The 25,106-nt window shown below is 63.0% G+C and overlaps 1 protein-coding gene across 1 annotated transcript in view; it reads left to right on the plus strand.

The window, feature by feature from the left end:
• SND1 (staphylococcal nuclease and tudor domain containing 1) overlaps window positions 1-25,106 on the plus strand; it is a 66,385-nt gene that overhangs the window by 21,797 nt on the left and 19,482 nt on the right. The window contains exons 11-16 of the mRNA XM_032220676.1: window positions 4,516-4,605; window positions 8,608-8,708; window positions 9,053-9,163; window positions 10,000-10,072; window positions 11,379-11,520; window positions 22,070-22,179. Coding sequence (XP_032076567.1) covers window positions 4,516-4,605; window positions 8,608-8,708; window positions 9,053-9,163; window positions 10,000-10,072; window positions 11,379-11,520; window positions 22,070-22,179 — 627 coding nt within the window. The remainder of the gene's footprint in view (window positions 1-4,515; window positions 4,606-8,607; window positions 8,709-9,052; window positions 9,164-9,999; window positions 10,073-11,378; window positions 11,521-22,069; window positions 22,180-25,106) is intronic.

The following is a 25,106-nucleotide window of genomic DNA, read 5'->3' on the forward strand; positions in this document are numbered from 1 at the left end:
CAGCCGCTGCCTGTCTGCCCTCATTCCGTCAACCCGGCCTCTCGGTCAAGTGGGTCAGAATCACAAGAGGGGCAGCAGCCCAGGGCCTGACCGTAGGTAATAGATGCGGGGGGGGGGGGGGGAGTGTCCTGGAAGTCGGTCCGGCCTGCAGGGTGGATGGAAGCTTTCCCGCTGCTTGGGTTGGGCTTATTAATTTTGCCAGGACTCTCGGGGTTGCTGGAGGGCTGACAGCCTGGGGGGGGGGAGGGATGGTGCTGGCCCCCAACTAGGCTGCTGCGGCGCTGCATGGATTCTGCTGCAGGGAGGCCCGTGGTGGCCTGGCTTCCGGAGGTGGCTCAGGAAGGGACCCTCCAGGCTCATGCTGGAGCCTCTCTCTGCTCCCCCTCTGAGCCGGCCATGGCTACCGTGGGGGTCCTCTGGACGAGGAGAGGCGGCACAGACCACTTGCGCTGTCCTTGGTGGGCTCCTCTGCTGCGAGGGGACAGGAGACCCTCTTCTGGGTGACAGGCTGGCATCTCTGCCTCCTGGAGGGGGTGTCTGTGGCGCACAGGGGCTCTGGATGGGCTCTCCTGGTTGAGGCCGGGGGGGGGAGGGGGCCGCTGTCCTCTTCATCGTCCTGCTGCTCCAGGGCAGCAGCTGCATTGCAGACCCTCCAGAAGGACGGAGTTACTTCTGGCTGCTACTTTAGGCTGGGCGCCCCCCCCCCCTTTGCTCTCCCCTTGGAAGAAAACAGTAAGGCTGCCCCCACGTCCTTCCGGGGCCGCCGAGACCACGGGTGGTTTGTGTGTGTGTCAGGCTGGCAAGGCACCTGTGCTGCTGCTCCTTGAAGGAAGGCGGGCAGGTTGCCCCAAAGATGCCCATCCTGAACGGAGGGAGGCCAGAATTAGGACTCTGCCCAGGAGTTGGGCCAGAGACCCCCTGGGCAAACTCCCCGCGAAAATGCCCCCCCCCCAGCGGCATTGGAGGCCCAGTGGTCTGCTTGGCTCGCCGTGTGACCAACTGGATCCTGCCAAGGCTGAAGGGGGCGGATTGCCCAGGGGATTGGGGGGGGCAGCCGGGCCATTGGTTGGGCTGCCCTCTGGTCCGGTGAGCTCCTCCGGATGTCGCGAGGGGGTCCTGGGGCAGGACTGAAAAGCCAGCAGGGGCGTGAAAGAGCCGAGAGGCCTGTCCTTGCTTCCTGGGAGGGGGCAGGCTTGGGGCTCTTGGGGAGCACCCCAAGTGCCATGGCAGCCTTCGAGGGGGGGAGGCTGGAGGAAGGGGGGCAGGGAAAAGGGGGCCCTGTTGTTCTCCAGCCTTTGGCGCTGCTGCTGCCGCCTCTGCTCCGCCTGGTGGGGGGGGGAGGCGGCTGCTTGCAAGTCTGCCCCCCCTCTTGTCCTGGGGGTCAGCGTGGACCGGTCGCCTGGTTGGATCCAGGATGGGGAAAGACAGGGGTTGGCAGGCCCAGGGGATGCGCTGGAGGGGAAGGCCCCAGGCCCTGCAGCAGCAGCAGCAGCTGCCCATAACTCAGAGTGGCTGGCAAAGCCGGATTGATGGCTTCCCTTGACAGGCGCTCGGTGGCCCAGCATAAATTCCTCTGGCGGCAGCTCAAGCGGAGGAAGAGGGCTGGTGCCCCCCTCCTGCTCCTGGCTGGGTCGGAGGGGGGGGGCATGGCCGCTATCGCCCGCACCACTACGTCCCTCTCCCCTCTTCCAGGCCAGGAGGGGCCCCAGGAGCTGCGGGTCTCTGTCCCCCGAAGAGAATGGCGGTCGGGGGGAGCGGGTGACCCCTGCAGCCCCTGGCCCCTCCCCCCCTGATCTGCCTTGGATCAGGGCGGACCCCTCTGGGCCTCTCAGGAGGGGGACCCTTCTGCTGCCCACGGAGGAGGGGGGATTGTGGCCGCCCTGTTGCTGCCGCTGCGGCTCAGCTGAGATTCCCCATGTTCCAACCCCCCCTCGGATCCAGGCCCCAGAGGCCCCCCCCCCCCATGCAGGAGTTGCAGAAGAGATCCAAGAGCCCCCGTGGCTGCTGGGCTGGCAATGCTCCTCCTCCTCGGACTCCCTGCTTCAGGGCGTTTGATCCGGCCGATGCCCCTGCGGGGGCCTCCTCTGGGGCGACCTCCTCCGGGAGTCCCCCTCCTCCCTGCGGCTTCAGAAGAGAAAGGAGGGGGAGGGGCTGACCAACCTAGGGGAGGCATGTGGGGAGAACACCCCCCACCCCCATATTCCACAGCTCCATGGGGTTTGGGGAGAAGAGGCTCTTCCTCCCCCCATTCAGCTGGCATAGGGGGGCATGAAGGAGTGGGGAGACCAGTGCCCATGGGCCCGAGTGAGGGCACCCGGGGCATTGCAGCAGCCCCCGTCCCCTGAGGGGCCCCCAGCCACCCACACGGCCAGCTTCCCACCATTAACGGATTCCCCCCCCCCTCCACACACACACACACTTTTTTCAGTTGCAGGGATTACTCACCAGACCTCTGAGGCATGGAGGGGTGGGGCTCTTGGTGCGGCTGCCCCCCCCTCCGTTTCCATCCATCCCAGTAGATCTGGCAGGAGTGGCCCCTCCGGGTCCCCTCAGCTGGAGAAGGGCATCTAAAAGTGCCCTTCTCTCTTGGGGAACCAGGGATACCCCCTCCCCCCCAGGGGGGTCTGGCCCCAGGCGGTCAGGAGGGAGGCTGGGGGGACCCACTGAAGGCGTTTCTTGTTTCCTCTGGGTCCCCTCATTTCCACCTCTTGTTCATCTGGGGTTTTATTATTTTTAATCTCTTGTTAGCCACCGAGGATCATACTTCCAAGACGGATGGCCGTATAAATCTGCTTAATAAATAAATAAAATACGGTAATGAATGAATCGATGAAATAGGAGCAAGATTTGTTCAGAAATTAATCTGGGGTGAGCCCAATATTTATTTTAATTATGTGTTTGCTGGATTTATACCCAGCCTTTCCCAAGGAGGCTCCTGTGGGATTTACGTCCTGTCAGATTCCCCAACTGCCTCCTGGTACAAAACTTGCTCTGTGTGTGTGTGTGTGTGTTTGTGTGTGTGTGTGAAGAGGGGTTCTTTTCGGGGTTTTGCCGCTTTAGCGCTTTAGCCAATCCCCTTGGTTAATTGTAATTGAAGAGCAGCCACCGGTGTGGGATAAAGCGGGAACAAGATGCAAATTAATTGATTTTATTTGCTGTGACTTGGGTGGAAGATTAATTGAGTGGCTTTATCGTCTGTGAAATTATTTATCAATTTGCATGCAGAGATATGGATTGGGGCGTGAGTCTCCATCCACACAGACTTAAGGGGCAGCTTCTGCCTTACCTGCCCCATCAATCCCTCTCTGCGGGTAGCCCCTCTCCCCCAAGGAAGCCCTCCGTCTGTGGGGCAGGAGGCCGTGCGGGAGGGCAGACGGATGCTGGGGAGGGGGCCCCTGGGGACTCTGCTGCCTCCTCCTCCCCCCCCCCTCGCTTCCTCCGGGGCACCTGGCCTTGCAGTGCACTTTTGCTAGGCAGCTGCCCAGCCGGCCTTGGCACCCCGACACCCTGCCCACAAGCCTTTCGGCTCAGGATGCTTCTGCAGCAGCCCCTCAGCAGGCCCCTCTCCCTCTCCAGTGGAGGAGGAGCTGCTGCCACCCCCCCCAGGACACCTGGCGGGAGCAGGCCCCCCGCTACGACGGGGCCCTTGGGTGCCTGGGGGGGTCGACTGGAGAGGGAGCCGCAGGGGGCCCGGCTGAACCACCCGGACGAAGCCTCCGTCCGAGAGACCCCCGGCCTCCCTTCCCTCTGCCCGAAGAGCTTCCTTCTGGGTTGGTTGGCTGCAAGAGGGTCCTCCAAAGACCCCCCCCCCCCCGGCTCCCTCCTGGGCAACACTGCTGGTTGCTGTGGCTTCATCCGAAGAGGCTTCCGTTGCCCTTCGGTTGGCCAACCCTGCCAAGGGCTTCCTCCCCCGGACGTCTCATCGTCTCCTGGGTGTCTTTCCCTCCTAGTGGTTTTCACTATTTCTGCTCCTGCTCCTCATTTAGTGACCATTTGCAATTAACAACAGTGACGAACAATTAACCTTGTGACCCATCCTCCCATTCATAACCTTTGCAGCTCTGGAAAGCAGAGGAGAGCTGAAATCAGGTCCTAGGTCTGTAGCTGGCTTTCAGTTAGCGACCCCTTTGCTTAGCAGCTGAGTTGCTGTCGCTAAACGAGGATGACCCATAATCCTCAGCCTCTGTGAGGAAAGGAGACCTCCTGTCTCAATCCTCCCATTTAAAAAAAAGACGTTTTTATGGCATAGAATTGTTGCTGCCTAGGAGGAAATCCAGGCTTTGGGCTGCAGAGGGTTGTGGGAAGAATAGGTGGGGGGCGAGGCTCCAGAATTGCCCCCTCCCCTAGGTTGCTTCTGGGGACAGGCCTTTGGGAAATACACTGGGCCCCAGCCTTACGGGCCCCTCCATCCCGCCTTTGCTCCCCTGGGACTCTGCCCGGGGCCTCCTTGGGGTTCCCTCTCGGGCCTGGGAGCTCAGAGACGGCCAGACTGACCCCCCCCTTCTCCTTCCCCAGGACAAGAACCGGAAGCTCCGTCCCCTCTATGACATCCCCTACATGTTCGAGGCCAGGGAGTTCCTGCGCAAGAAGCTGATCGGGAAGAAGGTGAGCTGCCCTTGGCTGGGCGGGGGAGGGGCTGTGGTGCGGGAGGGGCTGTGGGGACCCTGCGTGGCGGCCACCTTCCTGCTTTGGGGATGTACGTATCTCTTGGGCTTGTCCGGAAATCTCTCCTTACGCTGCAGGAGAGACCCCCCCCCCTCCCGAGCGGGAGCCAGGTGAAGCCACCTGTACTCAAGGCCTTCCTTGGGGCCCCTCCCTGCCAAGCGTCCTGCAGAAGCCGCTTGGTGCTGAGAACCTGGGCAGGTCGGAGGGCAGCCCTTCTGGGGCAACGGCTGCCCCCTGCCTTCTCACCCCCCCCCCCTACCCCAGGTGCTCCCGCCCACGGAGCAGCTCCCCAGCCAGCTCTGGGACCCTGCTGCCCCATCTCCCTTGGGTGGGGCTGGGCTGGTGGAGAAGGGCCGTAGCCTGGACTGGGGCACGATCAGACGCTGGCACCCGGCTGCCAGTGCTCCGCCCACAGAAGCGTTTGGCTCAATTGCACCCCGCTTCAAAGTGACTCCTTCGAGGCAGCCACTGTGACGGGGCCTCTCGAAAGAGTCGGCTCCTGTGGGCCCAGGCCGGCCGGCTGATGGGCGGTCTGGGTCCCAGGACAACGGGATGGATGGGCCGGCCGTGCCCTCGCTTAAACCCTCTCGGTTCCTTTCGCGGCTTCTGTGCTCTGGCGTCTTGGTGGGTGAAAAGGGCCAAAGGCGGGCAGAGCGGGTTGTGTGAGGGTCTGGGCAGGGGAGGGTGACTGAAAGGGTGGCGTGTCTGCCGCCCTCGGAGCACCGACCGAGAGGCTCCAAGGGGGCCGAGAGAAGCGGTGGACGGAGGTGTCCGTGGCTTTCCCGCCGCTCCCGGAGCGGCCTTGGCCGGCTGAGGCAAAGGCCTCTTCCCCCGGGGGCCGGCTGGGCACCGTTGGGCAGGTGGCAAGCCCCTCACTCAAGCAGCTCTGCGGATGCCTCTTCTTGAGACTGTCCAATCTCTTCTTTTCCTTTCTTTTTAAGATATTTTTATTGTACGTTTTTCTTCATTTTACATCACAATTTCAGCTTTGCAACAGGGATAGGCTGGTTGTATCAGCTCTTTTTAAAATATACATAATAATGTTATATATCCTAATTATGTCCATTTTTCTCTTATTCATACAATATTCAACCTAAAAAAGAAAAATAGGAAGTTGATATTATACGACATACTTATATCTATTGTTTCCATAGTTTTAAACATTTATCACGCCAGATGTTTTAATCTGCACTTTGGTCCATTCCGGTAGTGATATTGTTTACGCTACGTATTCTTCCAGCCCTAACTATAAAGTACCTGGGGTCGTTTCTGCTTCGTTAACCATCGTTCCTTTTCTGACCTTGGCATCTGTCATCTTACCAATGGTGGCCCCACAGCCTTCGGACGGAGAAGCCCTTCACACGGAGGAGATAGTCCTCACAGTCAGGATATTCTTCATTCCAGGCTGCCCCCCCCCCCCTCTCTCTCTAACGGCCCCTTGCTGCTTCTCCTGCCTTCTGGGGCTTTGGAGAATAGGTGGGGAAACCCCCCCCCCCGCTTCTCTGGGGCAGGGGCCAGCCATGGCAGTGGGGCAGGGAGAGGCGGAGGCCCCGGCTTCAGGGGGAACGGCTGTGGAGGGATCAGAGGCTCAGCCCGGGGGGGGGGGGGGGTTTCTGTGCTCTTGCATGCAAAAATCCGTCTGGGGAGGGGGGGGGGTTGGGGGTCTCTTGGCAAGACCGTCTACCTGGAAGGGGAGGCCCGTTGCTGGCCGAGCCGATGCTGCTTTGAGCGGGAGGGTCAGCCAAGGCTGTTGGCCAGGTGAGGCCAAGGTCCGTCCGGGGCTCCTCCTGGCCTCTGCTCTGGGGCCTTTGCCCTGACCCCCTGGTGCCACCGGGCAGCTGTCTGTGCCTGGGCTACACAGAGCACCCGGTGCCGGCCCAAGGAGAGGCTGCCCTTGCCGGCCGGTGGCTCTCGGGCTGCCGGGCAGCCGCTTGTCTCTGTGAGGGGGGGGCTGGGTGGCCCCCCTCGGCCGAGGGGGCTTCCTCCCAATGCCTTTTGTCAGCGCCACGTTCTTCCCTTCAGATTAATTGGGTCGAGCCCAGTGATGGAGACGTCCTCTGTGCTAATGACCGAAAGAGGCCAGGCTGCCTCCTGATCGGAAGGGACAGGCTGAGCCGCCGGCTGCCTCTCCTTGCCGCCCAGCGAGATCAAGGGTGCCCTGCAACGGGGCCGAGAGAGCGCAGAGGGAGGGAGGGGGGCGGCGGCCTCCCCAGGCTTGGTGGCTGCAGGGTGGCATGTGGGGGGGGGCTCTCTCTCTCCTTTGGCCGGGTGCCAGAATAGCCTCGCTCGGCCCTGGGCCACCACCGTCCTTCGCTTTCCAGCTGTCCCCGAGTCCCTCCCAAGAAGCCCCAGCAGCTCCAGTGCCCCCCCCCCCAATCCAGTCCTGGCCCGTCAGCCGTGCAGATCTTGGCTTGTCTCCTGCCTTTAGGCTGGGCTCCGTCCACAGGCCCCTCTGGCAGGGGAGCCCCTTCCAGCTTTGGCCTGGGGGGAGAGCCTGGGGCCCCTCTCCATATTGCTTAGCAACTCTGGCTAGGGAGGCTGGGAGATGGACGGCCCCTAGAGCTGTTGTGGCTGTGCGGTTCTGCCCCCCCCCTCCAAACCAGCCCTGCCCTGCGAAGGAAGCGTCTGGGCTTCCCATTCTGGAACTCCCAAATGGGGGGCCCCTGCGCCCCCCTCCTGTGAGACGGCCGCTTGGCTCCAAGGGAAGGAGGGAGTCAAGGAAGGGGCAGCTGCTGCCTCCTGGAACAGGGTCTCCCTCCCTCCCTCCTCTAGCTGCCTCCTCTCCTTGCCTTGGACCACCTGCAGACTGTCTGACAGTTGCCGGGGGGGGGGAGCAGGGAGGCTGTGCTTGCTGTTTGAGGGACCCCCCCTTCTTCTTTCTCTCCGCAAGCCCCCCCCCCCACTTGTGCCTCGGTCCAGCAGGAGCCCAGTCTGCCCACTGGGAGGTGCAACCCAAGCGAGACTAAAGAGGGGAGGCCGCCAGATTCGGGGGCCTGAATTTCCCCAGCCGTTCAGTGGGTGGGAGTCTGTAGGCTCCTCCTCCCCATCTGGGCCCACACAGCCTCCAGGCCTGGGGTCAGAGCTGGGTTGCTTGGCCTGGGGTCTAGAAGCAAAGTGGCTCCTGCTCAGCATTTGGATGACCCAAAACCATCAACAGCAGTGGGGGGGGGGACGACACACAGACGCCCCCTCCTCCCCCAGGGCGGCTACAGCAGGGCTGCCTCTGGAAGAGAGGAGCCTCCGGTTCTTGCCATGGAGACGTCCTGGACCTTCTTCATTGGGGGGGGGGGGCTTGCAGTGGGGCTGCTTTGGAGGCTGGGGGGCCCTGCCGCTTGTCTCCCAGGTGAGGGCACGAAGGTCTCGGCAACCTCGGAGGGGGGGGGGGCCTTCACGGGTGGCTATTTTCAGCTTTCCTAACTGCCACAATTCTTTGCAGGCCGTGGAGAAGGCAGAACCTCCCTCCAGGTGACCCTGGGAAAGCTAGGCTCAATCCTAAACCAGGGATCTTAAGCCAGCGGCATAAGCGCGTGGAGGGGGAGGAGGGGGCCCACCAGAACAGTTTCCTCCCAGGCGATGCTGAAGAGGAGGGCTGGGCTGGGATGCAGGGCTGCTGGGGGGGCGCGGGGGGGACCAGCCTGTCCTGTGAAGAATTCTCCTGGGCCGGATGGAGGCACAGCAGCCTCGCCTGCTTCTCCCCTGAGTGAGACGGAACGGTCTCTGCCTTTGCCCTGGGAAGGCATCGCTCTGGGTCCCCCATTGTAGCCAGGCAGGATCAGAGGCCCCCCCACCCCCGCCCGGGTGGGCAAGAGCCTCTTCTCCCCTCTGGATGGGTTAGGGTTTCTCAGCAGGGGCAGCTTCAGGGCGGGCAAAGGCCTCCTGCTGAGCCCAGCGGCTCTTTGCTGGCCGTCCTCCCACCCTGAGGCCTCCCTGTCTTCCCTCTAGGTGAACGTCACGGTGGACTACATCCGGCCGGCCAGTGGGGCCACCGACACGGTTCCCGCCTTCTCGGAGCGCACCTGTGCCACAGTCACCATTGGCGGCATGTGAGTGTCGGGGACGGTGGGCATGGAGGGCAGCCGGTAGGAACAGAGGGGGGCCAGGCAGAAGGTCTCAGCGGAGCAGACCTGGCTTCCCCCGGCCTTAGCTTCAACGACCGAGGGATGCCTCATCAGGCCCCGGGCCGTGGCCAGCCACCCCCATCCCCTGAGCAGCCCTGCTGGCTGCCTTCTCCCTCCCTTGTGTGTGAGGAAGCTGCTGGCTGCACCGGGCCTCCTTCCGGCGAAGGGGCAAAGGGGTGACAGGCCTTGGCTTCTCTCCTGGGCTCAGGAGCGCCCGGCTGCCCACCTGCCTCTCTCTCTGGCTGACTGCTCATCTCCCTCTCTTGCAGCAACATTGCCGAAGCGCTGGTCAGCAAGGGGCTGGCCACCGTCATCCGCTACCGCCAGGACGATGACCAGCGCTCCTCCCACTATGACGAGCTGCTGGCTGCTGAGGCCCGGTGAGCTGTAGGGCTCAGGGGCTCGGGGGGGCAGGCTGCCATTGGGAGGGACGGAGGGGGCACTTTCACCAGGTGCCCATGTCAGAGGGCAGGGGGGCCCTTCCTTGTGGTCAGGGGCCCAGGCTCGCCCAGGACAAGCACGGAGGGTGGAGGGAAGTGGCCAGTGGGGCAGGGTTGGGGGTCAAGGGAAAGAAGGGACCCCCCCCCCCAGCAGCTTCTTCCCACCCCCTCTGCTGGAAATCAGGACTGTCTGGGGGTCTCCAAAGGTTCGATGGTGCCTCCCCCCCCCAACCTTTGGGAAGAAAGAAGCCGGGAGATGAGCCCCTTCCCTGACCCAGGAGCCTCCCCCAGGCAGCCGGTTTTGGGGGCTCCACGGTCCTTGTGCCCCCTCAACTTGGGAGGGGCCTCAACGGAAGCCTTGCTGGTCTTCCAATGTGTCTAGAGGAGGGGACAGTTGCAGGGTTGGGGGGTGGGCCAAGCTCTGGGTCCTGGAAGCAGGTGGCTCTTCTTGAACTTGGTGGGTGGGGGGGTGTCTCACAGGGGTCTTCTGCCCCCTGCCCACCCCGCCCGCTCTTGGCAGGACTCTGTCCCTGCCTCCCTCCAGAGTTCCTGCCAGGCAGGTGCCTTCAGCCTGCCCCCCCCCCCCCAGACGTCAGAGCCTTCAGAGGCCCCCCAGCTGATCCCTTCTGCCCCCCACAAAACCTGCCCCCTTTTGTGCCCCCGGAGGCACCGTGGCTCCGTAGGTCCCCAGAGCCCACGCAGAGGGAGCAGGGGGGCTGGGAGGGAGGGGGCAGGGTGGTTCCTGGCTGCGGCTGACCCTCCCTTGCCCCCAACAGGGCGGTCAAGAACGGCAAAGGCTTGCACAGCAAGAAGGAGGTGCCCATCCACCGAGTGGCCGACATCTCCGGGGTAAGCAGCCCCCTTTGGGCCCAGCCGCCTGGCGTGGGGTCTCCTCCTTTCCCTCCACGGCCTCATCCTGGGAACGGAAGGACTGGCAGGCCTGCGCCGGTTGCCCCCCCCCCCCCCCCGGTGTCCGTGGCTCGGCCCCTTGCCAGAGGGGGGCAGCCGCTGCCTTGCTGGCCTGGCTGAGCGGCTCAGTGGGAGCAGCAGCCTCTGGCCTCGTCCCAGGGGTTCCTCCTTCCTGCTCTTGGCAGGACTCTGGCAATGTCCCTGGGGTGCCGATGGCCGCTTTGCCAGGGCGTGTGGCAGGGGGAGGAGCTCAGCCGGCTCTGGCAGAAGTGGCTTCCTCCCTTTCCCTCCAGGCCCCTGGTGGCTGACGCAGCTGCCTGGCCAGGCTCCCTTTCCGGCTGTCCCCCAGCACTCCTGGTGGGGAGGAATCTTCCTGCTTCCCTCCCTCCCTCTCCCCCCCCCCCATCTCCCTAAGGGAATCTGGCTGCCCCTGGGCGTCAAAGGATGGCAGCCCCCCCTTCCCTGCTTCCCAAGGCCAGCGGGGGTGGAGAGAAGGGACCTTCCTGTCGGAGGCCAGAACGGACGCAGTCACCCAAGGCCTGGTCCCGAGTGGGAAGGGCCCCTGACCGGGCCTGGGGCTGGCCTGGCAGGTAAGCAGCCGGTGCCGAGGTCCGGCTGACCAACCTCCCTCAAAAGGGAGCCTGTCTCCGCTGGCACGGAGCCTCTAGGCAGGCTGCTTCCAAGGACCCCCTCCCCGGACGCAGGGTTGACAGAACAGCCCCCTCCCCGACCTTGCCTGCCTTGGAGCGGCCCCCGTGTGCCCGTGGGATGAGGGCCTCCGTGCCAGCTAAACCCTTGGGAGCCACCTCTGTCGGCAGTGATCTAATTTCGGGCATCAGGGAGGCATCTGGTGAGAAGCCCCTGACCTGTTCCTGCAGCTGAGACCTTCAGAGGCCGAGAGGCTGATGGACTCTGTGGGGAAGCGGCTCTCCTGACACCCCCCCACCCAGAGCAGGAAGAGGGGCCTGGCCGGTGGCAGCAGAGACCCTCCTCCTTTGCTCTCTCGGGCTAAGCGGGAAGCAGAGCCGCTTCCCCCCAGGGCATCCGTGCCAGGGAGCAGCTGCTGGCCCCAGAGCCCCGGAGCGGGAGAAGCCTCTCCCAAGGCCATTGCCGGGAGGGAAGAAGGGGGCACAGCCCCCCCCCTGGACAAGCCCCCCTCTTGCTCTAGGAGGAGGGGAAGCCCATCATCAGCACTCCAAGGGTCAGGCGCCCCCCCCCCTTCACCGGCTTCTCCGCCCCCCCCCAGGACACCCAGAAGGCCAAGCAGTTCCTGCCCTTCCTACAGCGGGCCGGCCGCTCGGAAGCCGTGGTGGAATACGTCTTCAGCGGCTCCCGCCTCAAGCTCTACCTGCCCAAGGAGACCTGCCTGATCACCTTCTTGCTGGCAGGTGAGTAAGGGGGGGGGGCAGTGGGGCAGCCACAGTGGGGAAGAGCCAAAGAGCAACCGGGCAGGAGCAGCTGGAGGGGGAAACTCCCTCGGGGGGGGGGTGAATTCTGCTTCAGGGCTCAGGATGATGGGCTGCCAGGTGGGGCCCTCCAAGGGCTCGGGGCACACGCCTGCTCCCCCCAGGAGGGCTCCCTGCAAAAGGGGAGGGTCTGTTGGTTGGGACGCGGGGAAGGGGTGCGTGGTGTTCCACCTCCGGCACCGGCCCAGGTGCAGAGAGGATCTCCAAGGAAGACAGGGGTTCTCCCCTCAAAATAGTTGGGGTTTCCTGCTGCTCTGCCTCCTTGGCATGGAGCCCATGAATGGCCTGCGCCAGACACGGCTCCTCCACTCCTGGCGCTATGAAGTTGGCGCTCCTTCCGCTGGCTGACTCACCCGGCCTCCGTCAGAGCAGCTTTGCCAGGAGAACCAAGGCCTCCCCCCTCAGGGGGCTCTGCACTCCATGGCCGTCAGTTATCGGGAAGACAAGGAAGAGCAGCTCGCTTATGGGGAAAGTGGGCTCACTCCAGGGGGGCCCAGAGGGATGGGCCCTGGGCTTCCTCTCCTCCAGACCCCCGGGGGGGGGAAGGGGCGGGGAGGCCATGCAGCTCTAAGCGGCCGGATGGCGCCAGGAAGGCATTCTGGGCAAAGGGCAGGCGTGGCAGGATGGCAGCCTCCATTCCTTGGTGCCCAAGGTCTGCTGGCATCTCCCTGGGGAGGGGCCGAGTCTGCGCCCAGGGCCTTTGGGGAGGGGCCATTGGGCAGCCCCAGCAACCGGTCGGAAAGCCTGAAGCGTCCTCTCTCTGGCCCACCATGGGGGTCCCTCCACCAGCTGCCATTTTATGCTGCGGTGGCTGTCCAGAATCCCTTCCCAGATCTTGGGGCTGCTTCCCTGGATAGCCCACCCACCCACTCCCTGCCTGCCTGGGGCTGATGGCTGGGCAAGCCCAGATCGGAGGCAGGTGGGTCAGCGCCCCAGGCCCCCTTACGCCTGGTTGAAAAACTCAGCATTTGAGCCCCAGTGGGGGTGGGGAGGGGCATCCATTTGATGGGGGGGGGGTTGCTACTGCCAGTCCCCCACACTGGCACACCTGCTACCCCCCCTCCCTTCTGCAGGGCTGCTGGGGCTCAGGCGCTCCGTGGGGCCTCTTCTCCAGGGTGGGGCTGCTCCTGTTCCTTGGATGTGGCCCACCAGCCCCCTCCCACACGGCCCCCTCCCCATGCAGGAGCTTTGCCGGAAGCTTCCCCCCCTCCTCCCCCTCCCCCGGCATAGGGGTGATGCCATCTCCTCCTCCCCCGGTGCCCCCCCTTCCTCTTGGCAAAGGCAGGGGCCAGATGGAGGCAACGGAGGAGGCGCCTGGGCTGTGCGCAGAGCCGGGGAGCCCACGAGCTCCTTCGTGCCGCCTATGCGTGTTACGGAGATACCTCGACTTGCAATCTTATTTATAATTAACTCATCCTAAAGTCAGCTGCACAAGACAAGAAAATGGGACTCTGATATTTAAAAATGTTAATGTGCTAAAACTCCCACTCCCCTCGGGGGGGCCGGGGGGGGAGATGCCACACGTGGAGGAAAGGCTCACGTGGGGACGGGCTGAGTGCAGGAGCCCCGGGGGGCCTGCAGGGGGTCCCAGGATGGGATGGGGAGGCTGCTGGCTCCGTGTAATGGGGTTCCTGGCCAGCCTTTAATTTAATTACACAATTAGAGCGAATGGGGAGAGCTACGAATTGGCTTTACCTCTGTAATTGGATTCTGCCATTATGGGATTCTGGGGAGGACTTCCTCCCGCATCCTTCCCTTCCTGGGGGGGGGGGGGGGCAGTGATGCTTGGAAGGGAATGGTGGTGTCCCTGCGAGGCGGCAGAGTTCAGGGCACCCAGGCAGAGCCCCCCCAGGGTCCAGCAGCCCCCAGGGAGACCAGAGGGGCTCCTGGAGGGCCAAGCCTCTCCTGCCGGTTGGGCAGCTGGCTTGGCGGGACAGGGGAGAGCAGGTTGGACTGGTGGGCTTTGATCGCGGACCCCCCCGTTCTGGTGTGTGCCTGCTGGGCTGAATTTCAGGCCCTCTGCGGCTTTGCCCTGGCCCCTCCTTGGCCGGAGACCGGACAGCCATTGGCCTGAAATGGCCCAGGGTTGGACTAGAAGACCTCCGTGCTCCCTTCCAGCTCTTATTCTGATCTTCTGCTCTTGCCTGGCCCTGTCAGTATCCGGGGCCCCTGATGGAGGCAGGCTGCCTCCTAAGACCATGGTGGAAGCAGCCCCCCCCCCGCCCCCGCCACAGGGCTCATGGACTCTCCAAAGTGGTGGTTTAGCAGGGATCAGTGGTTAAATATAACTATCCGGCATGGCTCCGTCATCAGGGCAGTGAGGGTGTTGCCACCGCCGTGGCTTTTGTGAAGCGGAGCTAATTTTGGACATGGAGACGTTCGGGGGGGGGGGGGCACACCAACCTCTGGGAGGGGGGAGGAGGCCTCCCCAGGCCTGTGGGGAGCTGTATTTAGGTTCTGTTGCTATGGGAACCGGTTGGGGAGGGGGCTGCTCTGCTTCAGGGGGCTTTCCTGGGCCTGGCCCCCCTTTTGGATCCAGCCTCCCCAGCTGGAAGGAGCCTCTCTCTCTCTCTCTCTCCCTCTCCCTCTCCCTCTCTCGCTCTCTCCCTGGGGTGGGAGGGGGTTAGCTGAATTGGAAGAAGCCTGCAGAGAAGGGCTGCCTCCCACCCAAGACAAACACCCTGAGCCAATCTCCATACATGGGGAGGGAGTGGGGGGGGGGCGCCTCCCCAGGCTGCTCCAGGCTTGGGCTGTGCAAACAGAAGCCTTGCGCCCCGGGGGAGGGAATGTCCCCTGGCCAGTCTGGACTCCTTGGGGCCCTCCTCCCTCAGAGAGGCCTCCAGGGGAGGCTGTGGAGCAAGCCGAAGGGTGGGGGTGGGGGCTATAGGGTGGCCTTCGGGTGTCTGTGAAGTCCGGGAGGGCCTCCTTTCAGCCATCGCCCTCAGGCTTATGAGCTGCTTCCCAGGGCCTCCCAGCCCTCTCTGAGCGTTTTACCCCCCAACCATCTGGCTCCTCATTTGACCCCCCCCCCCCTGGGAAGGACGGAAGGCCGAGTTAACGCGGAGCCTGGCGAGATTTGAGCTGCTCAGTTGTAGGCAGCCGGCAGGCAGCAGAATTAGCCTGCAGTACTGCGCTCTAACCACTGTGCCACCACGGCTCAGGTGGGAGGTTGGGAAGAATTTCCTTCTGGTAAGAATTGTTGAGCAGTGCACCCACCTCCTCCCCCTGCTGGGAGCTTGAGGGTTTGTTAGATAACAGGAGTGAGTGGGGGGTTGGACTCGATGCCCTCTAAGATCCCACCCAAGTCGTAAAGTGGAGGAAGAGAAGAGGAACCGGCTGCCCCTCCCACCTCTCAGGCTGCTCTGCAGGGGCTTCCGAAGGGGACGCTGGTTGATGATGGATGCCCAGCTGGCGCCCCTATTTCTCAGCTGGCTCTCCCCGTATTATGGTGGGGGCATTTGCAGGCAGCCTCTGGGAGCCCCCCTTTCCCAGTGGGCCCTGGGCCTTGTGCTGCAAAGGGGGCTCTGGAGTGGCTTTTGCCAGGAGAGCCCCCTCCCCTCGAGGGAAACCCGACCTAAGTCCTTGGAGCCCCAAAGGGGATGGCGAGGGGTGGGTTTTGTAGGTCCCTGGAGTTGGTGGGTGGGTGGTGGTGCCCTGAATTCGGCCCCTAACTCAGCTGGGCAGCCTGAGAGAAGCAGGCAGGTGCCACATGACCAGGGCAGAAGGGGGCACCGTTGCTGGACCGGGGTGGGACCCCCTGACGTGAGAACGGCTTGCCCAGCTTTTGGGGTGCCTTGGTGCTGGGGCTCTGGGGGGCCTCCTGGAGAGAAGGGCAGAAGGAGGAGGGTTTTGTTTGGTGAGGCCAGGAGGGACCCTGTGTGGCTCAGGGTGTCTCCTTCCCGCCTCTGCACAGCCCTCCCGTCATCCCTGGGGCTCTGGGGGGGGGGATCAAGGGCAGCCCTCCTCTAGAGGAGGGTCGGAGGGGAACGGTCTCCGGAAGCTGCTTCGTGGTGCTGCTGCTGCCGCCACTGCCCTGTGTTTGGGGTCTCCAGGGGGTTTGGCCCCAGGGTCTCCCTCCCCTCGCCCAGGCATTCAGGGCAGCTGTTTGCTCACCTGGGAAGGGAGGGGGGAGGGGGGCCAGGAGGACCCGGAGAGGAGGAGATCTTGGGGCGATGTGGGTGAGGCCCCTGCAGCAGGTGGGAGCCGTGTCCTCCCCAGCAGTCGGGCGGCTTCCTCCGACCTGCATCGCTCTGGGTCTGGTCACCTCTAGGAATTTGGAGAAAGTAGAGAAGGCTCCCAGGAGGACACCCTGAGTCCTCGGATTATGACCTGTCCTTTAATGACCCCAGGCCGGGGAGGGAGTGCTTTATGGCCTGTGAAGCGCTTTCAGCCGCCCTTGTCCCCCCCCCCCGCCCCCCCCAGCCGCTTGGCAAGCGGAGTAAGCCATGGCTCCTTTTCTGCAAAAAGCCCCCATTCAGGAGAACGGAATCACTTAACGACGGCCATAAAACGGTCAAGAGGTCCAGTCACTCAGGACCACCCACAAAACCCTGGTGCCAATTGTGGCTGTCAATGGAGGGTCGCCTGCAGGCAGGGCAGCAGCAGCAGGAGGGGTCTCCCATGGAGGAGGGAACTGGGGGGCTTAAGGGGGCAAGAGTGGGGCGGAGAGGAGCCCCTGTCATCGTCCGTCCCCCCTCCGAGGACAAGGGCCAGGCGGATGGAGAAGCTGCAGGGAGGCCCAGTCGCTTGGAGGGAGACCCTGCAGGGCAGGAGCAGCTTCACCTGACCCAGCCCCCACCTGGCGTGGGGGGGGGGGTTTCTCTGGATGCCCTCCAGCTGACATCCTGAGGGGAGGGGAGGTTGCCTTTTGGGGGAGCTGCAATGCTGTCCGCCCACCTGCCCTGGGATGACCCCCCTGGGCTGAATCCATGCCCGGCCTCTTGTCCTGGCCCTCCTGGCTGTGGCCTAGGGTGTCCCTTTCCCCACAGGGCAGCCAAGCCAGCAGGGGCTGGGAGCCATGGCGCGAACCCCAGGCAGGGCCGTGGGGCAGCCTCCCTCCGGAGAGTCCGTCTAAGCTCGTCTTTTGCTTCTCTTTGTGCCCCAAAGACGCTCCATTTTTAGGCTTTGATGCGCACAACTGGGGCCGTGGGCTGCCGTGGGTGATGCTGCTGCCCCCCCTCCCCTTGGGGCGAGAGAGCCTCCCGTGGCCCCACATGCCCCTCTCCCCACCGCCTGGCTGTGTAGGAACCCTCCTTCCCTGGCAAATGGGCCTGAGGGGGATGCTGCCGTGAGCCCCTTCTGGGGAGGGGAGGGGAGGGGAGGGGAGGGATACGCGGCAGACAAAGGCCAGCCTGCAGATCCAGCCGGGGTTGCGGTGCAGGTGCCCCCCCCTTTTGGCGCCTCCTTTGCGGGGAGGGCAGCCTTGGGGCCCGGAGCGTCTCCCTGGGTGAGCTGCCATCTGCTTGGGATGCAGCCGCCTGCCGTTTGCCCCAGAGCCCCTTCCCTTCGGTTCCTCTCCAGTGCTCTGCTGCAGGGCTGGGATTTCTCACGCTCCCCTTGGTTCTGGGGAGGACCGTCTGCCTCTCGACACCCCCCCCAGCACCCCTCCCCGCCTTCCAGGACTGAGGTGTGTAGAACGCCCCAAATGAGCAGCAGGACTTTTTAAACCATCCCTTTTTTTTAATGATCCTGGATCTGCAATTCCCCCACCCCCCACTTTCGGCCTGCCTGTCAGCCGTGGAGTGAGGGGGGGGGGCCTTCCACGCTCCCTGCCAAGGCTGATCCCCTCGGCTGCCGCCTGCTGCCCTGGCCCTGGGCCGCTTGGGCCCCCCTCCTGCCTCCCCGACCCTCCCCAGCCCCCCCTCAGGAGCCGTGAGTGAGCGTGTCCTCTTTTCACCCAGAGCTGCCCTGCGTTCTTGGAGCCTGGTTCTCTGTAGAAGAAAAGGGGCGGGGGGCCTCCCTCCCCACCCCTCTTCCGGCTGTCCACATCCGTGCCCCTCCCCCGGCTCAGTCTGCCGACCCAGAGAGTTCACCCCCCCCCCCCAAGGAAGCAGGGAGGCTCTTGGGGGGGGGCATTGGGATCCTTTCCCCACTCTTCCCGCCTTCTGCATCCCAGCAGCCCCCTCCCCCGAAAAATCTTGAGGCAGGGGGCAGCGTGCCTGCTGGAGCTGGGGGGGGATTAGTTTGCCCCCCCCCCCCGAATCGGTGAGATGGAGCTGCCCCCCAGCTGCCTGCCCCTCCTGGGCTGCTCGAGGCTCCCTGGGGCAAAGGGGGAGGGAGGGGGGGAGGGAGGGGGGGCTGTTCCTGTGGCCAGCAGTTTCCCGCTGCTGCCGCATCAGCACTTCCTCCTGGCAGGGAGCAGCCGGAGCGAGCGGGGCGTGCGCTGCCTGGTGCCAGCTCCTCGCAGGATGCTGAAGAGCCTCGTAGGCAAAAGGCAGCTCTCTCCAGGGGGGAGAATCTGTGGCAGGGCCGGATGTGCCGCGTTTCTGCCGCACCAAGCGCTTTCCTCTCTCGCTCCAGTTTCTCCTCTGGTCCAGGGAGAGGGGCGGAAGAGGAGCCTCCCCCCTCCCCTGTGCCTGGGCTCTGGCTGGCTGCCGGACAGCCCAGTGCCATCCGTGGCCCTTCTGGAGGCAGCCTGGGTGGCTTCGACCACATCCTGAAAAATGCCCTAAAGCCAGTGGAAATCCCCCCAAAATAAGGTGATAAAAGCTGCAAGGAGAGGGGGAGGAGGGACACAGTGGGGGAGGCCAACTGAACATTGCAGACGAGACCCAGCTGGGGGGAATAGCCGACCCTTCAGAAGACGGGCTCGAGACCCAGAAGGACGCAGGGCACCGTCCAGGAAAGGGCCCTTCAGTGGCAAGAGAAGAGCCCGGGCTAGGAGAACAAAGCAGGTACAGGTACAGAATAGGTGGCCCCTGGCTCAACAGCAGCAGCAGCAGCCTTGGAGACAGAAGGAGCTCGGAGCCCCAGGAGACGGTGGCTGAATAGGGGCCAGCCGTGTGCTGCAGCTTCCCAAATAAGCCCACAGAGTCCTAGGCAGCCGAAACTCTGGGACAGAATTTGGTAAGGCCACACTTGGAATACAGCATTCAGTTTTGGTTGCCACGGTGTAAAAAAGATGATGAGACTCTAGTGCAGAGAAGAGCAACAAAGACGATGAGGGGACTGGAAGAACAGTTGCAGGAACTGGGTGTGTCTAGTGAAAAGAAGAATTAAGGGGAGACATCATAGCAGAGTTCCAGCATCTCAGGGGCTGCCACAGAGAAGAGGGGCTCAACCTATTCTCCAAGGCACCTGAGGGCAGGAGAAGAAGCAATGGGTGGAAACTAACCAAGGAGGGAAGCAACCTGGAATTGAGAAATTTCCTCCTGACTGTGAGAACCATCTGCCCGTGGGATGGAAGTTGCCTCCAGAAGCCCCAGCCATGGAGCTTTTAGACTGGACTGGACAGCCGGAGTGGTGGGGGGACTCCTGCTTGAGCAGCGGTTGGACTAGAAGACCTCCGAGGTCCCTTCCAGCTTTGTTACTCTGTTAACTGGAGGCTGGGTGAGAAGAGGTCAGGGGAAACCTGCAGACTCCGGTCTATGGAGGTTCTCAGTCGTCCAGGTCACGGTCGTCCCAGTTGTTTCAAGGGGCAACTGGACTTTCTGGGTGGTGGGTTTTTTTTTAAATTCTCAAAAAGCTCGGGCGGAACTGAAGAAGCTTCTTGGATGAGAAGCGAAACATCTTCAGTTGCCTCTTGAAAAAAGCCCCTTTGGGGCTGCAGACTCCACCTTTTCTCCGGCTTCCCAGCCACTTTGTGTAGCCGACTTCGGAAGTCTTTCGGTTGTCGTCTTTGCAGTGGAGTAGAGCATGTTGCCTCCTCTAGATGCACGTGGGGGTTTCTGTAGGGCCCTTGACCAGAGGGGGGGGTGGCTTCCACTCCAAGCTGCTGCCCATCTATGCCGCCAGGTCCCTCCGTGGCCTGGAGTCCCCTCTCGGCCACCCCAGCCACATCCAGTCCCTTGTCAGGCTGCATCTTTATTTTGAAACTTTATTTCAACGTTTGCCCCCCTTTTGGAGGGAGTTATCCAGCCCCCTCGGCCTCCCATTTGGTGGAGGAGGATAAAATGGGTGCCCATAGAAAGGCAGACAAGGAGAGGAACCTGGGATTTGGCCCTGAGGTTGGCAGAAGGGGCCTCTTCGGACAGCTTCGGATCCCCCCTTTGGGGTTCGGTCCCCTCTGCTGCCTCTTCCCCAAAGGAAGAAGGGTCAAGGGGGTTGGGGGGGGTGAAGAGAGTCTGGGTGGGCAGAAGGCCTGTTTTCTTCGAATGAGAATCCCGGGGCAAGCGACTGGCATCCCAAGGTGCCCTGGGAAGCAGCTGGTGATTTGGCTGAACCCTCCTCGCTTCCACAAGGGAAGAAAAGACAACCTCAAGGCGGTTCTGGAAGATTGGAACGGGGGGGGGGGGGGTTAAGCCTGTTTTCCTAGACTAAGTTTATGTGATTTTACCTTTCCCAATAGATTGTGGGGATGCTTCTTCTTCACGTGTGAAAGGTCCTGCCTTCAGCCAAGCGTTAGGCCCAGGGTCCTGGGGCATCTGTGCCAGCAGCCTGAGGAGGTTCAGGAGAGTTAAACTGCCTTGCTAAAGTCCGGGGGGGGGGGGGAATGCAGTGCTGTGGGGCTCCTCTGCTTCTCCAGGCGTCAATTAATAACTTCATTAATAGTCATTAAGAGGCAGAGGGAATTCTGATTAGATTTTAGATGGCAGAGGACTGACAGGCGTCCCTGCTCTCTCGGAGAAGCCTTTTCAACCCACCTTTCAGCCGGCGTCCTGGGCCTCTTCCTCCCAGTCAGGAGATGGGCTGATTTTCCAGTTACCTGGGACTCTCCTCTTAGCCACCACCGACCGGGCTCAGTGGAGCCCCGGAGCTCCTCGAAAGATGACAGGCGCCAGGAGGTCCACGTCGAGGTCTTCAAATGCAAGGCTGCTTCCCAGAATCGTCTCAATGCACATCATAATTTGGAACAAAAACAAAGTTATACCAAGGGGGGAAATCACAGGGGCTTTTAAACTCTTCCCGTTTCTTAAGTTGCCGATGTAGGGAATCCTGTGTTCGTCTCTTTCCAAGCGTTCTCGGAGGGCCCAGTGCGTCCAAAACTCTTCTCAAGGAAATCACTTTTAAAACCCCCTAGACGCATTGACTTTCCAGCATTGGAGAGTCCACTTTTCCTTCTCGAAGTCCAAGATGGAACTGGCCCACCCTGCACTCTTCAGTCCCATGCAGAACTGACCGGTCGGCTCCTGGTCAGACACAGCCCCCCCCCCCGCAAAGGAGCTGCAGGTGCCCTGGGGGCTGCCAGGTGGTTTTGAATCTAGTGACTCTCCCCTTCTGCCCCGGCTGCCTCCTCCTCCTCCTCCTCCTCCTCTGGCTGCCTGGCCTGGCTTCCTTCCTTCAGGGTCTCAGCCTCTGCTCCAGCCCTCCAGGGCAACTGCTGCTTCTGTGGTGCGGCCTCCCTTCACAAGGAAGTCCGCCCTCCTCTGGTGTCACCCAGGGCCAAGGCAGAAGCAGGAGGCACTCAACCTCCGCCCCCCCCCTGCCCCCCCCCCGGCCTCTGCATCAGTGGAGGAGGGAGGAGGGGAGCCGAAGGAGGAGAGCCAGGAGATGGAAAGGAGGCCGCGTGTCCTGGTGCCCTCTGTGATAGCCATGGTGGTGGCCGTGCGGCATGGGAAGAGCACAGGTTACTCAAGGACATGGCAAGGCCTTGCTATAGTGCCGTCAATCAAACCCAAGCAGGTGGACTAGCTGGGCCCAGAGCGCCCCCCCTCCCCCCCCGGGACCCTTCTGTGCCCTTGGGAGAAAACCGGTCCTCTGCCCATCCCCTTCCCTTCCCTCCTGGCCTCTCTGCCCTAGGAGTCTCCGTCCTCCTTAGCCAGGGGAGGGAAGAGTCCCTGCCCTCCATGCACAGCAGTCGCTTTCAAGGATTCGGAAACGCCCATTGCTGCAAACCGGCTGCCTTCGCCTTTGGTGGCTGATCGGGAGTTTCTGAGTCGGGGTTTCCTTCTGCGCAGACTAATGATAAATTGAGCGCTTATCATTATTTCTGCATTTTTCTCGCATTTAGTTCAGTGGTTTCCATCTGACTCTGTGGAAGCCAGAACTTTTGGCCCCGGTTCTGCCGTCTTGTGTGTCCTCCCTCACCCACTGTGTGCTCGGGATTCTTCAGTGTGGTGGGAGGGCTGGCTGGGTGTCCTCCAGTGGCCTGAGAGCGACCCTCTCTGCCCTTGGGGAGCGCAGTGGGCATGGGGGGAGGCTGGAGGAGCAAAGGAGTCTGGGGGCTGGTTCTTGTGTTCCTGGTCTCTAAGCATCTGGGCGGCCGTGGGCTTTGTGTGGCCCATCTGGGGGAAACGCCTCCTGATGTCGGGGGGGAGGGGGCTGCAAACGGCGGGATGGCTGTGGGTGACCGAGGTCTCGCTCTCCCTCTTAGGCATTGAGTGTCCCCGTGGAGCCCGGAACCTGCCAGGCCTGGTCCAGGAAGGGGAGCCCTTCAGCGAAGAAGCCATGCTGTTCACGAAAGAGCTGGTGCTGCAGCGAGAGGTAGGACAGGCGGCCTTCCTGCGTCTCTGCGACTTTGCCTCCTGCCCACCTGGCACCTTGGCTGCCTTTCCCTGCTCCGTCTTGATGCGCTCGGGAGGCCCCGACACCGTGTGTGTGTGTGTGTGTGTGTGTGTGTGTGTGTGTGTGTGTGTGTGCCTGGCCCAGTGGGGGCCTCTGTGATGGAGGCCTTCCCAGCTCTTTCTGCCTCCAGCCTTGGACCGCAGGGGTCTCTGCCCTTGGCTGCCGTCTGCAGAAGGACTGGGCGCAGGTGCCAGGCGTGTGGCATCCCCTGGCTAGTCGGCTGGGGCCTTCATTCTGCCACCGTCGCACCCCGTCCCACAAGTGGCCTGCACTGACATTGCAGGAGGCCGGAGCGGCGGCTCGGATCCTGCTGAGGCTCCCTGCTTCGGACAACGGGCCCAGAGGGGCAGCTGGCTGCCACTCCCCTGCCTGTGGGCCCCAGGGAGCCCCGTGAGTGGCCAGGGCTGGGGCTCAGGGCTGGGGCCGGGCAGGCACAGCCAAAGATGCCCTCGCAGGCTGCCGGCTGGCCCGTGGCTCTTTGGATTGACCTCTTAGGGCCAGTGAGTAGGGAGCAGACTTCTGGGCGTGGGGCAAGTGCGTCCCTCTCCCCATGGCCACTGGGGGGGGTGTCAGTCCTGGGAGAGGGTCCCCTGCGGCTGACCAGAGCAAGAACAGCCCAGCAAATCCCAAAGGGTGATTGAGTAGGGAGGGGTCTTGCGTGCTTTTCAGACCCCCAGAACCTGCTTTCTGGTTTCGAAAGGGCAGGGAAGGGGGAGTCCGTCCAGGGGCTGAGCTGCACAGAGTTACACGTGACATTGTGTGTGTGGGGGGAGGGGCTGTTGTGTGGACCCGTGAGAGGTTGCAGCCCCCCTGCCACCCCCCCCCTTCCCTTCTGCACAGCACAGAAAGGAGGGAACCGCCAGACCGGGAACCTCGCCTAAAGGGAAGGGGGAGAAAGTAGGGCAAGTGGGGCCCTTGCTTGCCCCTCCCCATTTCTTTGGCCCTCTTCTCCCAAAGGCCTGGCCCGCTTTGCCCCCCTCCCTCCTGTCCCAGATGCTTCCTGGGTCCTCCCTCGCCCCCCCCCCCCCTCGCCCCCATCCGGGAGCCCCTTCCATATTGACCCCTGGGTTTCTGTCTCCTTTGGGGGGGCCTGGAGGATCTCCCTATTTGGCTGCCTCCTCCCCATTTCCCTCCCTTTGGGGTTAATTCCCCCAGGGTGTGGCCGGAGGCCCCTCGCGCAGCCCCCTCCCTGCCTTCTGCTGCTCTCAGTCTGAGCATCTTGGCAGGCCAAGAAAAAAAAATGTTTTGTGCCACACAAACTCTCCTCCTGGCCCACCTTTCCTTCCTTCCGTGGTCTTCGGTCCTCCGAGCGGCCGGATCGTCCGTTCCCTCTGCTGGCAGGTCAAGGCGCCCTCTCCCTCTCTCCATCCTTTTCTTCTCCCCTCCCCACCTGTGGCTCCCCCCCCCCCACAGCCTCCAATCCCCCCCCCCCCCGATTCTCTCCCCCCTTTGCTGAGTCGGAGCGGCCGTTTTCCCATTGCTCTGTTCTCCTCCCTCTGGGCCGACTGGCTGGCCTGGCGCTTTCCCTGGGAGGGGATGGCAGGAGGGGGCTCAGCTGCTGACGGGAGGGGGGGTGGGGGGGTTCGGCCGTTGGAAACCCTGGTTTACTTCCAGCATCCTTGAATCCCAGTTTGCCGCCCAGCGTCGTCGTTGGCCGAGGGGAGCCACATAAGGAGTTGGAAGGAGATGCCTGCGTGAACAGGGGGGTCTTTGTAAAATGAGTTTGAGGGGGAGACCCTTGTGTGCTCTAGGAAGAGGGAGAGGGGCAGTCAGGTCTAGTGGGTAAGGCACCAGGCCACAAATCGGATGATCGTGAGTTCAGGTTCCGCCGTAGCCAAGAGAGCCAACCAGGTTCCGCCTAGAGGGGGCAGGTGGTGGTGGAAATGAGGAGGGGGGGAGGGAGGGGGGGAGGGAGGGGTGTTGGCCACGCCTTGAGTTATTTGTAAAAAGAATGAAGGCTGGTTAGAAACAAATAAAATAAAGCCTTTCCATTCCCCCTCCAGCCTCGGACAGCCCTCCTGCTCCCAATGCCCTCCCCCCGCCCCCTTGAGCTCCCTCCCCCTCCCCCTGGGAGCCTTTCACTGGGGAAGGAGACCCCCCCCCCAGCTCCCCCTCCCCCCTGGCTTTCACCAGCAAGAGGCGATAATGATGACAATCTCACTGGCAAGTCTGATTCCGCTCTTCACCTTCCACCGATTCAGAAACGGCTGGTGGAGAAAGCGAGGAGGAGGAGGAGGACGCAGCCTTCGGCCTTTTCGGCAGTTTCTCCCGCTTGAAGTCATTTCAGGCTCCTTTTCGCTATCAGGGGGGGACTCTCAGGGCCTCCCCAGGCGTCCCATGGCATCCCTGCTCCTTCCGGTCCCTCCCTCCCTCCCTCTGCTGGGTGGGGCCTGTGGGGCGGGGGGGGGCTGGATGGAAACCCCAAACTCCCTGCCCCCCCCCCTGTTTCAGGGCTTCTCCAGGCCTCCCGAGGCAGGTGAGGAGAGCGCCAGCCGAAGGGGGCCTGAGTGGGACCCCTCAAGAGCCCACCGGCCCCCAGGCCAGGGAGGAGGGGCTGCAAGAAGGAAGGGCCCCTCTCCTCTTGCCTTGAGCATCCCAGCTGGGGTGGGGCCCAGAGGGCCTCAGGTCAGCGGTCTCCAGAAGCCACGGCCTAGTCTGGGCAGGGAGTGGCGGTGCTGGGCAGGCAGGGTTTCTGCACAGCCACTCCTGCCCCCCTGGCAAGGGCGCTCTGACCCCTGCCACCGGCCTTGGCCTCCAGTGGGCGTGTCCCACCTGAGCGCCCCCCCCCCCCCCCCCGCTGCCTGCTTGCCTTGCCTGCCTTCCTTTCCTCCGGCTGCTGCTCCCGG

This window comes from Thamnophis elegans, chromosome 7 (genome assembly GCF_009769535.1).
Source record: "Thamnophis elegans isolate rThaEle1 chromosome 7, rThaEle1.pri, whole genome shotgun sequence".
Classification (NCBI taxonomy): domain Eukaryota; kingdom Metazoa; phylum Chordata; class Lepidosauria; order Squamata; family Colubridae; genus Thamnophis; species Thamnophis elegans.